The sequence below is a fragment of the Poecilia reticulata genome, linkage group LG20 (genome assembly GCF_000633615.1).
Source record: "Poecilia reticulata strain Guanapo linkage group LG20, Guppy_female_1.0+MT, whole genome shotgun sequence".
Taxonomy (NCBI): Eukaryota; Metazoa; Chordata; class Actinopteri; order Cyprinodontiformes; family Poeciliidae; genus Poecilia; species Poecilia reticulata.
In genome coordinates, this window is record NC_024350.1 from 5,362,315 (window position 1) to 5,377,209 (window position 14,895).

Genomic DNA, 14,895 nt, shown 5'->3' on the forward strand with positions numbered 1-14,895 from the left:
AACTATCAGTTAATTCCAAAACATCTTACTCTACAGTGAGCTCTTTGGATCATCCCATTATTTCAACCATTCTGACTCATTGTACCCATTTTGCCTTTTGCAGTTTTGTTTAATAGCTTGGTTTAACCTAGTTTTTACCATGATCCAAACCTTTGATGGTAAGGATCAGCCCAGTCCAAAAAAAAAGAGTTGAATTACACAAAAAATTCCATTTTGGTGGTCATTAGCTCCCACTTTTTAAAGGTGGTGTGTTCTGCTCTTCTTCTGCCTGTAACACTAACAGTAGCGCTACTGTAACCACAGTTATTGCCCTAAGTGTGCCTAAAAGCTACAGTAAAGACATAGGGTTAAGCTTAACTTTAAGACAGTCCCTGTTACAGAAGACTTGTTCTCAATTTTAGCATTTAATGAGAAAAATTTTGCATATAAACTGCAATGGTTGACAGTGAGTTAGCATGATGTGCATAAGTTGTAAGGCATCAAAAAACCTCTAGAAAACACACCTGGAGCTCAGAGGTCTCTTTAGGTCCAAAGATAATAACTTCAGTTTTGTTTCTGTTCAGCTGGAGAAAGTTTTGACACATCCACACATTAGAACACCCTAACATACAAGCGGGTATTATGCTTCACACATTTCAAATCCGTTTCAAGTCAGTCAATTTAAATGAACTGGGGAATTCATTTTGAGTGGTTCATTTTGGTTTTTTTTCTGACAACAAATTGTACTGAGTATCTGTAAGCCCTCTGAATATTGGCAAAATTGTGTATAGTGGCTTCTTATTCGCTGATAAAATATATTTAAGTGGTGATATGTTAGGTTTACTTTCTGCTGCTGGACAGCTGAGTCAGGCTGTTGTCAGTGGAATATCTCTGAGGAGAAACCGGCATTAAAGCACATTAACCACCCACCATTACTGCATCATGGGAAATAGTTTTAATGTACATAAAATGTTTCAACAGTTCATTACAAATAGCTCATATCTGCTTTGTATGGAATAAAACAGACCATAGTGAAACAATCATCCATTCCTCTGAATTGGTAACACTTTTTACATCACAACCACAAACCATAATGTTTTTAACTGGACTTTATTTTATATAATGGCAATGTAGTGCAGATGTGTTAGGTGGTAGACAAATTGTGCGTGGTTTACAAAACTTATTTATATAAAAAAAGTTTGGCATCCTTTCAATCCACTGTCTTCCACTTATTTGGGGTTGTGTGTGTCTGTGTCTGTGTCTCTGTGTGTGTGCATTTACCCAGGAGTCTCTGTGTTGCCGTCTCTAGACACCACTTACAATGGATGGATGAATAAAAACACCATAAGCTGAATGAGTTGGTCATACTTTAAGAAGATTTTCCAGCAGGTTGTGGAACAGAATTCTGTATCCGACAATTCCTACAAATTGTTATGAGCCAGAAAATTTTATCTGAACATTGAAAGCATGAAGGTCCCTTTCCCAACAAGCGGAAGATGATGTGTTGTATAAACAGCTGCCTGACATAACTTCTTTAATCTCAAAGGTGTTCCAGAGAAACATCCAAAACACAACATTGATTACTGCAGCTTGACTTGATGCTGAGCTCACAAGAGACCGGAAATATTTTACACTAAACCAGGTAATTCCAGACTAAATTCTTCACTTTATTATCTGGCACTGATGATGTCCTTAGGGGGTGGCATTGCAAAGTTTTTAAAGTGCAGTGTTGTACCAAAAATTAAGTAAATCCACCTTAAAAACAATTGGCAACCTGATAGTGTCAAATGTCTTCTTTATTTAAAGCAGCAAGACTTTAAAATGGAACTCAATAGCAGAACCTGATTCTGACAAGAACAACAGAATGAAAAGTCAAAACTTTACTAACGGCTCATTCACATCCACTCTGCAAAGCAACCTGCATCTTCAAATCCCTCTGGGTAAAATTAGCTGCACCATTTTCAAAAGTTGCAGGGTAATTACTTTGCCACTCAGTCTCATTCTTAATAAGAAAGCCAATCTTGAAGGCTTAGGGTTAAAAACAGCACAATGATAGAAAACGAAAATCAGAGGAAACTCTTTTTCACCCCCAACTTCCCACTGCCATCTGGTTAAGATGAGATGAGCCAAACTGTTGCACCAAGTTTGTGAAAAGATTGAAGCTCTTAAAATGGGACCTGATCTCCAATTCATCCATAACAGGCAGCTGTTGATATATCTTATATATTTTTGTAAACAGTTTCTGATGATCCAGGAGAAGTAGGGTGGCAAGAAATAATGCCATCATAATGTTGCAAATGACATTCTCCAGCTCAGTCAACACTGCTGGAGGCTCAACTGTCTTTTTATATAAGAGCCTTTTTAGGCAAGGCTCTTATATAAAGAAGGAACTGACAGGTTCCTCTGACAGGTTCCTCTGCTAGAACCTGTCAGTTCTAGCAGAGTTGTTTATAATGATTTATTAATAATTATGAATAAACAACTATGTTCATTCATAATTGTGCTTATGAATATGAGTAAGCACAATTATCCTTTAAGCAAGCCACCCACTTTCCAGTACCTACAGTTGAAACCAGAAGTTTACTTAAGCCACATACGTTAAACCAAAGGTGTAAGACACACACACCATCTTTTCTCAAAGAAGTTAAATCAGATCAAAATTCTCCAGTTTTAGGTCAGTTACAATCATAAAAATTATTTGTCTTTACTAAATTCTGCAATAAATAGAGAATATGTCATCTTTAAATTCAGATGTTTACATACAGCCAGTCAGTACTTGATTTGGCAGTATTGCCTTTGAACTGTATGATTTGGGTCAAACCTTTTGGTTTCCTTTCCACTTCTCAGCAGTTTGCTGGAGTTCTGGTCCATTCCTCCTGACAAAACCTGTGAAACTGAGTCAGGTTTGCAGCCTATTCAGATGTGAAAAGGCTAAAACAAACTGCTTAGGCCGTTTGTACATGTGGAAGATCCATGTGATCCAAACTTTAACTTTCTGGCTGATGTCTTCAGACGTTACTTTAGTATTTCCACATAATGTTTTTCCACCCATAACATGATGCTGTTAACCCAATATTTCACAATTGGGATGATGTTCTCAGGCTTAGAAAGCGTCTCCCTTTTACCTATAAATTTAACAATGGGAATACTTTTTACTCTAAACATGTACTGTATGCACTGTAGACCCTTTCCCAATTAATTTAAGCAACACAAAACCTTCCTTCCTTTGATTTTTTATTTATTTAGATTGATTTTTAAGAAGACAATTTAGGCAAAGCTTCAAAGTTCCCCTCATGGTTACATTGAATAAATTAGCAACACTAAATCTACTCTGATGGAGCTGCATCACAGTTCAGGCAATTCCCTTGGAAACCTAAATGTCCCAGACTTCACTGCTTATCATGTGGAGGACATGATGAAGAACATGAATGCATCATAAGGACCTGTGCTGTTAGACCGGGATGCTTTGTGCAGCAACACAACTGAGTAAAGCACACTTCCAGATTTCCCTTTGGGGACAGCGTAGTCCTGTGGAGTTTTTGGCACCATGCCATTAGTCTTATTTACTTTTAATGTGACAGAGACAGAGAACACCACACTGCAGCCTTTTATTACAAAGCCTTGAAAAATTGGGGGTCATGCATCACTCTGCCTCTCTTCCCCCTCTCCCTCTGTCTGTCCCCTGTATTGTTTCTTCCCTTATCCATCTATCAATTCTAGAGCTTTCAGGGCTGAGGGTATACATTTTCTTAAGTTCGCACATGGCACAAAGAGGCTTCCTCCCCAACACTCACCTTTTATCAGTCTCCATTTCCCACCATAATTCACTTAAAGGTGGCATCTCCAAGTCGACAAATGGAAGAGATTTAATTGTAAAGTGGTAAAGTGGGGCTGTTTATAGCCTGCAGTGGTGGCTGGAGGAGAGACACTCAGAGTGATGGAGATGGAGGTACTGCACAACAGGCTGGCAGAAAAATACTAATGCTTGGCCCAGAGGTGAGCTGCATCTCATGGTGGATTTCAGATGCTGTGAAGACGGTGAGAAAGACCACAAAGTGCAGCAAATATCTTCACCCCCGCCCCCCACACAGTCCACTGGACCTCATCATAAATGCTATAATATTTGGAGTCCTATATTATTCATCCCTCTCTCTTGGTTCAATTATTTATCAACACATTTCCAGCTAAAGTGAGAGAAAATTGATGATCCAGAGCTTTCACAAACGCTGGATTGTGGAGCTAGAAGAGCTTGGGGCTGTTGAGGAATTAGAACCCAGAGTCTACAAATTCTTTCAACATTTCAAATATTTTACATTTCTCCAGGCACAGAGTAAAATCCATGACAGCATGGTTTAGCTCAAGCAGATACAACTTTTTTTTTTTTCACAGACACACACGCACACACACACACGCACGCATGCATACACACACGCACACACACGCACACGCACACACACACGCACACACCCCCCCCACACACACACACACACGCATGCGCACACGCACACACACCTACACACACACACACACACGCACGCATGCACACACACACGCACACACACGCGCACACACACACACACACCCACGCACACGCACACACACACGCACACACCCCCACACACACACACACACACACACACACACACACACACACACACACACACACACACACACAAAAAATAAGGTAAAAACCAAAGAGTAAGCACAGAAGTAGAAGCCTTACTAAAAAAATATCTCACAGTATTTCAGAAAACTAGTGGGTGGGATGATAAAAAGAGAAATCCTTAACAGTTTCTTGCAAGCCAGTATATCAGAATTGGTGATTCTGCTGGTTGATGATTGCAGTGACTCACTTCCATTTTTTCTGCCCCTAATGCAACCTGTATCTCATCTTTTCACCACAGTCTGAACACAGGTCGGATTTATTGAAATGCAACTCAGACCTCTGGGATATCCGATATGTATCTGATCTTTTCAACTATGATCTGAGTCTGAACGGTCAGGTTGCACTCATCTGACCTGAACGTCATCGATACTTGACTAATATCACTATTCTGAGTCCTGATGTGCACAATCGGCAAGAAAAAACAACAACTATGGTGGATTAATGAGGATTAAGTTGTATGTTGGCTCGGGTTGAATAACAACTTCAAAATCATAAGATATACTCCACCCACCATTAGCCTCCAAGTTTACTTCCTCAAACACTGAGCACTTCTTCCTTTTTTTTATGGCTGTTGGGAAAACACTGAACACGCTCTCTATGTGTGACGTTACTGTGCACTCTACTGCGCATGTGAGACACTTTCAGGTCTTTGCAGTTCACACTGGAGATCACATTCAAGTCGCATATATTTGGAAGTGTGAACAACCACGACAAAAGGAACGATTTAACACAAAAAACGAATGTGGGTCACTTCAGCCTGCAAGGTGAACAGTCTTAGTGCATTGTTTAATTTTGAAGCATTAATTTCTCTATTGATTGCTATGCTATCTGGAAGAAATGTCAGTTTACAACACTGTAAAAATTTTACCTTGGTCATTATGATGTAATGGGTGTAAAAATATAATGTATTATTATTATTATTATTATTATTATTAGTAGTAGTAGTAGTAGTAAGCTTTTTTTCAGAATCCTCTGTGAATATCCAATGAGTTCTACAAGAGAAACTTATAAAACCCAACTTTGATGCATCTTAACCAAAATTGTGTTTATCGGTAATGTATAAAATAAAACTTCATCCAGAATTTGGCACATTATTTCAGCTCATGTTTCATTAAGTATCAGTTCAGGTAAAATTCTTATGCATCAAACTGATCTGAGAAGCATCACTGACTGAGAAACCTTATGATCTCCAGGCTTTACTGCATTAAAACAGACACCAGCCTGTTAGTCTGTGGTGGAAAATCTTTACAACAGCATAAATCTGTAATATGTGCTGGTGGCTTTAATGGTTGTTTCAAACTGCTCTTCAGACGGACACACACTGGACTGTTCTGATGAATAACAAAAAATAAATGTACAAATAAAAAATGTAACAATAAATGTTAAGTTACTGAGTGTCTGCCATAATTGCTTTGGTTAATAATAAGAAACTTTCTGTGAAAGAGTATTAATATGGTTGAACAATGTATTCAAGATACTGATTTAACTATTAAACAATAGTTTTCATTTATAATTAACTAGAAATGTATAATGTCTGTCAACTTATTGTCTACTACTTCATTGTGTAAACCCAGGGCTTCCAAATTGTAGCATTTGTGGCCCTCTGAACAAACCTGGGGAATCTTTGATCACAATTCAAGAATGGATAAATTTTTAAACACCGATTTAAAAACATGAAAACAAGTAAAAACCTTCTTAGAAATTGGAAATATAAGGTTTAGTATTCATTTATTATCAGCCATGTTTTTGCTTTTAATTTAATTTAATAGCAAACGGAACCACAAACAAAATGTGACTGTTCCTAAAGAGTGGAATTGGCCATATTCATATATTAATTATGAAAAAAAAACACACCCAAGAGTGAGCTATATCCTGAGCTACACCCCAGCTGAAGTTATTTTAATTTGAATATGTTTTTGCAGCAAATAAAAAGTGATCTCTGTGCTGCTCCACTATTTAGGATTAATTTCTCTACTCTTTCCTGGAAAACTGAAACTGGATAAAATGTTTATATTTGATTGTGGGGATTTTTCTGTGTTCTGTAGGTTAGAGGTCAGGGTTAAGTCAGAGGGCCGCTAAGCAACATCACCTCCATTCTGACATTTATGACCAAATTTTGGAATGTTATTTTTGATGTCACACTGGTTGGTGTGAACCCAACATTCTATTTGAGTTCAGTTCGTCAGAAATCTCTGATAGAGTGAGACGTGACTACAAGAGACAAAACTGCCAACACTTGTATTTGAAGTAATTGACACTGAAGTCTAGAAAAAGACAAAGATGGTCAAAGAACGTGAAAGAAAGGGAAAAACACCGGCTGTCAAGAAACAACGAGGTAACTGAGTTCATGACATGAGTTACACTCAAGACTATCAATAAATAGTTCATGTTTTAGTTTTTAGAGAAAGATAGATTAGTTTGGATTTAAAAGTAAATTTTACACACTGATCAGTGAAGGTCAGCCTATAATTGTGCTCATAATACATAATTAGGTGGTTTTTCGTTTTTGCCATTCGGCCTATAAATAAAATGTATTATTATTACTTATGAGTTCATTATTTGGTTGGAAACTTTAAAATGTGCGAATCTGTTGGCTTCTCCAACATCTTGGTAAAAATCAGTTAAAGATTGAACAGTTTGTGTAATAAAGTCCTACACAAACTGTGAGGTGATTCATAAATAATAAATATATGACAAATGGTCAAAAACATTGCATATTTTTTCCAATATCTCTCATTTTAGACAACAACAGCTGGATGACTTCATCAAATATTGAGTCTGTTCAAAAGTGCAGACCAAAGAAAAGGAAAGGAGTTCAAGATAAAACCCCCAGAAAAAAGATCAGGGTCTCTGTGACGACCGGAGCCTCCACAACCTGCCAGGACCACATCAAGAGGAAAATGACAGAAGAAGCAGAGGGATGTTCAACACCGACCAAGAAGAAGGGACTCCTGCAGCAGGTCCAAACCAAAGAGACTTCCTCCTCAATGGACAACAGCTCAGGTTGGCTGCTTTGCTCTACATTATATTGACAGAACAAAGTGATACAAAAGCATGGTTTCAATGTGAAAAATTTAAACATTTCGGTATTCCCTTGAATCCAGCCTCTTTTACTATGAGAAACTCTATGAAAATTCACCCAGTGCTTTCACAGAAATAAAGTCCACTTGATACAGGTCACATTTGAAAAGATCAGATATGTAGCAATCTGATCACTACATGTTGCATTAAAACATGCACTAAAAGTCCATTAAAAATGTCAACTTTGCATTAAAGTGTCATTATTTACCCAATGACACTTCATGACAACTGTCATCAACATTCATGAAAACGTAATAGGTAATAGGCAAATTCACTAGAGAATCAATATCACAGCTGGGTCTTGCTAACCTCTATTTAAACTCCTAGTGGTCAGATGCTGGTGCAGCCACAGTTGCTCCTTTGGTAAATGTGTGTGTTGCCTTTAAAACAGTTCATCCTTTGTTTTAAAGGATGAACAGGCTCTTTTCTTGTACTATTGTACAAGAAAAGAGGAAAAGTAAAGAGGTGACAGGAAGCAATTCAGTCTCACCAGAAGAAGTTTAAAAAGGTGTTTGCAAGACCTGGATTTTATTTTGGTTATTCACTTGTGATTATCAGCAAGTAAATTACCATATTACATAAATACTTATCTTCAAGCTAAATTATTGGCAAACTAAATATTTAGCTCGACAATCAAATTAGAGTTTAGATTTATGGCCGATATAAACCTATATAAATCTGAACCCGATAGAATTATTTGCTTGATGGCCAGGTCAGATCTGGTTTCTGTGGCACATTCAACAAGCCTACAATATATACAGCACCGACAAAGCCAAAAACAATACATGATGTAAAGTTCTGTTAATCTACTTATTACAGTAAATAGAGAGGGAGATAGTTTAATGAGAATGTAATAAATGCAGCACAATGCAGGCACACTCATCTTTTTTTTCTGTCCAGCCATTTTTGCCTTATGGTAACTAAAGGCTGAAATACTCGTGTTGTTTCTTTTGGTTATTCTCAATGATAGGATATAGCAACTTCAGTTTGGTACTTTACATTACAGGAGATATAAGAAAGAAGAATTTGAAGAGGAAGGTGAATGACTTTGAGGAACCACCAATGAAGAAGAAGACAAAAAAAGAACAAGTGACTTCCCAAAGAGGTCAGAATTTAAGTTGACAAAAGAAATGTACAAGTCAGAACTTCTACAATTAAATCTGATGTAACATTTGTGTGAAGAGGGTTTTATTCTGATGCTTTCTGAAACTCAAACATGTGTTCATGTGTTTAGCCAAATTCCAGAAAAAATATACTGAGCTGCATCTACTGGGAGAAGGAGGCTTTGGATCTGTGTTTGCTGGATATCGACAGAAGGATAAATTGCCTGTAGGTGTCTTTGGAATATTTAAACGATTACTGATAGCTACAAAGTTATCGGTAATAGTTCTTCTAACAGTCAGTAGGAGTTCAAGTTTGTAAACAAACAAAAAAAAGAGTTAAAATCCTCTTAAAGATGGAAGTCTAACAGCCATATTGACATATTGACCCTCTGTTTCAGCTGATTATAGCTAATGAAGACTCAAACTGAAAATGTCCATGTCTGTAAGATAAAACTATATATCAGTGAAATTACTTTATTAACCAATGAGATTTTAAATGTAAATGTGTAGATGGGTAATGTCAAGGCACTCTGTCCTGTATGTGATAAATGCTTCCCTGCTTCAACCTTAACCCACTTGATTCAGATGACTGCAGTTCAGGAAACGTCACCCATTCAAATCAGCTGCACTGAAGCAGAGAAACACATAAAACACACATGACAATGTCTCTTAAGGACCAGGGTGGGGACACTTTGTATTAAGTGAGCCAAAGAGCCACTTAGGGTTCTGCAGGTTGCAGAACTATGATTTAATAAGACGAAAAGTGTGATCCTATCTCAATTTGTTTTTAAAGGTTTTATTGGCTCTTGTGGCCTTTATTTGATAGTCAGTTAACAGGAAAGTGGGCAGTGAGAGAAGGGGAAGATATGCGGCAAAGGTCACCAGGTCGGGAATCAAACCCGTGACGGCCATGTCAAGGACTGAGGCCTCCACATGTGGGCCATGCTCAACCCTTGCGCCACCACAGCACATCCCCCTATCTCAATTTTTATCTCAATTTATTTTTAATTCTTTGTTCAATTAAAACTATGAAGCTATATAACTGAAATTGATGAATGAGACCACTTGACTATGGTTTTTGTCAATGCACCTTACAGTATTACTAATAACTCCATACATACTGACCTTAGGAAGTCTGAACAATCTCTTTAAGAATATTCCTATTGCTGAGCAATGCTTTGTTTCTATGTTATAGGTGGCTATCAAACACATCCCAAAAGAAAATGTGTTTCTCAAACATAAGGTAAGTGAGCAACAGCACCTAAGACTGACTTTAAGACTTTGCTGGATTCCAGATGCATTGTGAGTTTCTCCTGTTTGCTTTGATGTTTCAGGATGAGAATGGCAGGAAGATGGCATTGGAGGTGGCCATCATGTTGAAGCTGAGGAATCTAACTACCAGTTCATCAAGGCAGTTGGCCCTGGTGTCCCTGCTGGACTGGTATGAGCTGGAAGAAGAGCTGCTTCTAGTGATGGAGAGGCCCATGCCTTCAGAGGACCTCTTTGTCTATCTTGATGAGCATGAAGGTTGTCTAAATGAGGAGGAGGCCAAGGTAGAGTCCAATGCTTCCTCCACTTAGAAATGTTGCAATACTTTATGTTAATCACATAATCTCTAAGAAATACATTAATTTATGTAGTTTTACTCTGACAGAATGTGAAAAAAAAATCCCATATGATATTTTACTTTACAAGTTGCCAAAGGCCAACATCAAACTACGCAGAATTTTGAGATTCAAATAATTTTTGTCTTTTAGATCATATTAAAACAGCTGGTGGAAGCAACGATTCAACTTCAGGATGCAAACATCTTCCACAGAGATATTAAAGTGGAAAATGTCCTGATTAAGAGCAGCTCAGAAGGCCCACAAGCCTATCTCATAGACTTCGGTCTAAGCTGTTTTGATCGTGGAAGGAAATTTGCACTTCTCCGTGGTATGATATTCCTATTCTTTCTGTCTCTGCTGTGAAAACCTAACTTCTTTTTAGCCTTCTTCAACTTGATGACTGTCTTATTCTCACACATCTTTTAGGTACCCGTGATCACGTCCCACCAGAATTTTACAGACTTAAGAAATATACTGCTGGACCCACAACGGTGTGGCAGTTGGGAGTGCTCCTGTTTGAAATTCTCCACAACAAGATGTTCAAAACCATCAGTTTCCTCACAAACAAGCTGAAGATCAACAAGAGGCTTTCCAAGAGTTAGACAAACACTTGTATTTTATCTTTTCACAGCATATATAAATCTGTCTTCTGTTTGCAGCTCTAACTGTTGTTGCACTTTGACCTCTGACCCTCCAGACTGCCAGGATCTTATGACAAAGTGCCTGAAGGAACAGCCAAAGGAGCGTCCCACGCTGGAAGAACTGCTCAGTCACCCATGGTTTTCTTAAACATACACACACAGACATTGGAATTATAACTTTTTAGTATTTAGTCTAGTATAATTTAGGATGAGGATTGAGTTTAGGGTTAAATGACATGCTAATATGTTGGGTTTTCTCCTAGTTGTTTGGTTTCTTCTCATAGTCTGAAGAATGTCCCATACATCAAAATAGAAATGTTGGATTTTCTCCTCTAGGTTGGGCTAATTAAATGTTTTGGGGTATTCTCCAGGCACTTTAGTTTCTTCCTGCAATCTAAAAGACATCCCTTAGGATAATGCATGATTTTGGATTTTCTCTGGGTGCTCCGGTTTCCTCCTGTTGTTGAAACATCCATTTTCAGCTAAAGATTCGTACAGAAAATGCTCATTAGTGTCATGAGGTGAGGGTGGTGAGGACAGATGCAAGCTGGATCCAGGTTGTAGACAAATGATGAAATCAGCTCGAACAGTCAAACAAATAGGCAGCACAGTGAGCGGAAATGAAGGTAACACTGGTAGCAAATGACTGAGAACAAAAGCTGACGCCGACACAGGACTTAAGCCAGTTCCACTGTGATGACGAAATAAACAGAAACTCAGGACTAAACAGATCTACTGAGAAACTGAACTACAAACTACAACAGACGAGGAATAGACGACATAAGACGAGGACCCAACAAGAGACAAAGACAACAGGTAGGTTTAAATAAACAGGGAGGGTAATCAGGTAACTAGACACACCTGAGAAGCAATCAACAGGGAAGGAAGGACAGGAACAGGGCTAAATACAGAAAACCTCAAAAATAACTACACAGAAAACACAGAACCTAACAGTATCCCATCCTCAAGGGCGGCTACCAGACGCCCAAACAACAACAACAACAACAAAAAAGGTCCAAAAACAACAAGGGCGGGTGGAGGGGTGCTGGACGGGGAGACCAGAGTCCACTAGGGAACAAAACAAAAACTCAGTCCAATGAAAAAAAAAAAACACACGACCAGGGCAGGACCTGCCGTGGAAAGTCTGGAGGCCCATCCTCTTTCACTTTCTGTCTGCTCTCTTGCCTTTCGGTATATCTTTATCTCTACTTCACTACCTGAGCCCGACACTTTCTTTTTTCTTTAGATTGATACAGTTAATTATGCTATATGGAGAATTGTCCTTTTTTAGTTCAAATACAGAGACTGGACCAGACACAACAAACTTCACATGTTTTTGTAGTGTTCTGCCATTTGGTCTCTCAGGTGTTCTGTTGACTATGTTTTCCTCCACATCTAGGTTATCCTGGAAGACATCTCTGAGCCGTTTTTGTAACTCCACTCAGACAACAATATCTAACTATTAACATGTTGTCTTGTCATTTTTAGGTCTGTTCTTCCATCAGAGCCAGAGCTCCAGTGTATGTTTTGTTTGTCTTGTCCACTTTCCTGTCCTCTCCAACCCCAGCCGGTCGAGGCAGATGGCCGCCCATCCTGAGCCTGGTTCTGCTAGAGGTCTATTCCTTTGAAAGGGGAGTATTTCCTCTCCACTGTCGCCCTGTGCTTGCTCAGGATGGGGGATTGCATTAATATGAAGCTTTGATGCAGTCTGCTGGTTTCCTCCCCTTCACAGAATCGCCACCTTAACGTGGTGGAGGGGTTTGAGTACCCCTATGGTCTTGAAGTCGTGGCTGTCTGTGAGTTTCACCTCAGGTGGAGTCTCACATGGCATACAGGCTTCAGGGCGGGGTCAGACCAAGAGCGATTCATAGACTTTGATGCAGAAAGCCCATAAATAATGACAGGTATCAACTGCAGTACGCACCTTCCTGGAGGGAAAGAGCTTCTAGCAAGTAACTGCTGGTCGACCTTGGCTCCATAACCAAATAACATCAATAATTCTGCTTAACACGAATGCAACACCTGTAGGAAAGGACGCTGAGGTCAGATGCCATGTGAGTGGAATCATTCTGTATCTAGGAACACAAATACAAAAGTTTATTTCTCTCTTTATTAAAAAGCATATACTTTTGATTTTTCAGCAACAAATTTCTGAAAACTACTGAGCCTTTACACTTGAAAATTCCTGTTTATTTGCAAAAACAGTGACTTGCAAAAGTATTCACACATTCTAAACTTTTCAACTTTACTTTTATTTATCAAAGTATTTTTTCCCCTTTTTTCATTGGAATTTTATTTCATAGATAACACAAGGTACTTTATATTGGTGAAGTTGACAGAAAATTTGACCTTTTCAGGATTTGTCTTGTTTTATAAATTCAGATTAGACAAATTTAGCATGCATCTGTATTCAGATCCCAACCTCCATCCTTCTCCACACCTCAGTAATGTGTGGTTCTTATATTTTGCTTTATATGTTTTCAGTTATGTCCCCTCCCTCATAACATGTTTCTAAAATTAAACCAGTTATCATTCTTTCCCTATTTGTTCATGTAGGGTTGTTGTCCATAATCAAGTTACCATTAAAATATATTCATCTCTGGCCTATGAATAGTGACACAAAGCTCCAGTACTGGAATTTGAAAGGCCTGAGAAGAGTTTCTCAGTTTTCACTCATGGAACTTTGGAAGTCAGTATCAGTCTTTTTAATGTAGATGCTATCCAAACTGTTAGTTTTTATAGAAGGAGTTTAGACAAAACAATCTAAATACTTAAAGCTACAATACTTAAAGCTACATGAAGCTACTTAGAGCTTCATGGGGACATCATGTCCTCTCTAGTTTGAAGTATTTAGGACTACAAGTTATTAGTTAATCTAAAACTGAGATTTGCCACACTGTAAAATTTGCAGTGTGGCAAATACTGCAAATTTGCCACACTGCAAGTAGTGTGGCAAATTTGCCACACTATTGGTATAGTCTGTAAATACCAACATTTACAGACTATGACATCCAAAACATTGTATTAATATATGTAAGATCTACCTTTCAAATATTGTTCAACCAGTATCCCTCCTTGGTTACAAAAGTCAGTAATGTACCAATATTTCTTTCCTTTCCAATGTGTCCCATTGTTTCTATTCAAATCTCTTCATGTTTTGTTTTTGGACAGGCAATACTCAAAAGCACACTTCTTAAGAAAATGATTCTTAGGCTATTTATCATCTTCAGGCTCAATCGTGTCTATGCTTCCCTCTCAACACTATCATTCTTATTTCTTCCTATGTGCCTGTCATAATAAGCAGAGAACTCTGTTGCTATTGCATCACCTCCATTTTGTCTCTTTGGCCCCAATCAGCAATTATCCCCTCCATTTTGAACTCCTCATTTCATATATGGACAAAAGAAGCCATAAAGTGTTTATATTTAAGTTCTTAAGGATAACACTCTCCTCAGCTTTGGTTTAATAAAACACTATGCATCCTTTATTTTTCCTTAGTTCACATAGTCTCAGCTCAATAGCCCTGCAAGTATTCAGCTCCCACTTCTCACCACGCTAAATACCCAGACTGCTTTCAGCATCCACAAAAAAAAAAAAAAATACAAAAAGTGAAGCAACCTGTAGTATCAGTGGCAGTCCATCGTTGAGGTATGAACTTGGTCATCATGGTGTAGCTTGGTCATCATAGAAACAGTGGGAGGACTGGCTACTGGCTTCATGTTAACCAAACATGGGTGTGGCTTTGCTTCCCGCTTGTGGTCAGGAGGATTTGTTCCCCAACTTTGCAAAGTAAGCATCAGCACGGCACAGCAGTCTTT

At 38.4% G+C, this 14,895-nt stretch overlaps 1 protein-coding gene across 1 annotated transcript; it reads left to right on the plus strand.

The window, feature by feature from the left end:
* Nucleotides 1-6,857: 6,857 nt before the first annotated feature.
* Nucleotides 6,858-11,470, plus strand: LOC103482371 (serine/threonine-protein kinase pim-1-like). Its single transcript, XM_008438496.1, has 9 exons — nt 6,858-6,980; nt 7,388-7,648; nt 8,733-8,831; nt 8,961-9,055; nt 10,025-10,072; nt 10,164-10,382; nt 10,587-10,764; nt 10,863-11,033; nt 11,134-11,470. Exons 1-9 carry the CDS (start codon nt 6,926-6,928, stop codon nt 11,223-11,225), a joined length of 1,218 nt encoding a protein of 405 aa, XP_008436718.1. The 5' UTR covers nt 6,858-6,925; the 3' UTR covers nt 11,226-11,470.
* Nucleotides 11,471-14,895: the final 3,425 nt, after the last annotated feature.

What these genes read in the sequence shown, in the direction of transcription:
- LOC103482371 (XM_008438496.1), top strand. Translation starts at nt 6,926, where the DNA reads ATGGTCAAAGAACGTGAAAGAAAGGGAAAAACACCGGCTGTCAAGAAA. An exon ending in ACAAGTGACTTCCCAAAGAG is followed by an intron (nt 8,832 to 8,960) that starts GTCAGAATTTAA and finishes TCATGTGTTTAG; the next exon opens with CCAAATTCCAGAAAAAATAT. An exon ending in GACAGAAGGATAAATTGCCT is followed by an intron (nt 9,056 to 10,024) that starts GTAGGTGTCTTT and finishes TCTATGTTATAG; the next exon opens with GTGGCTATCAAACACATCCC.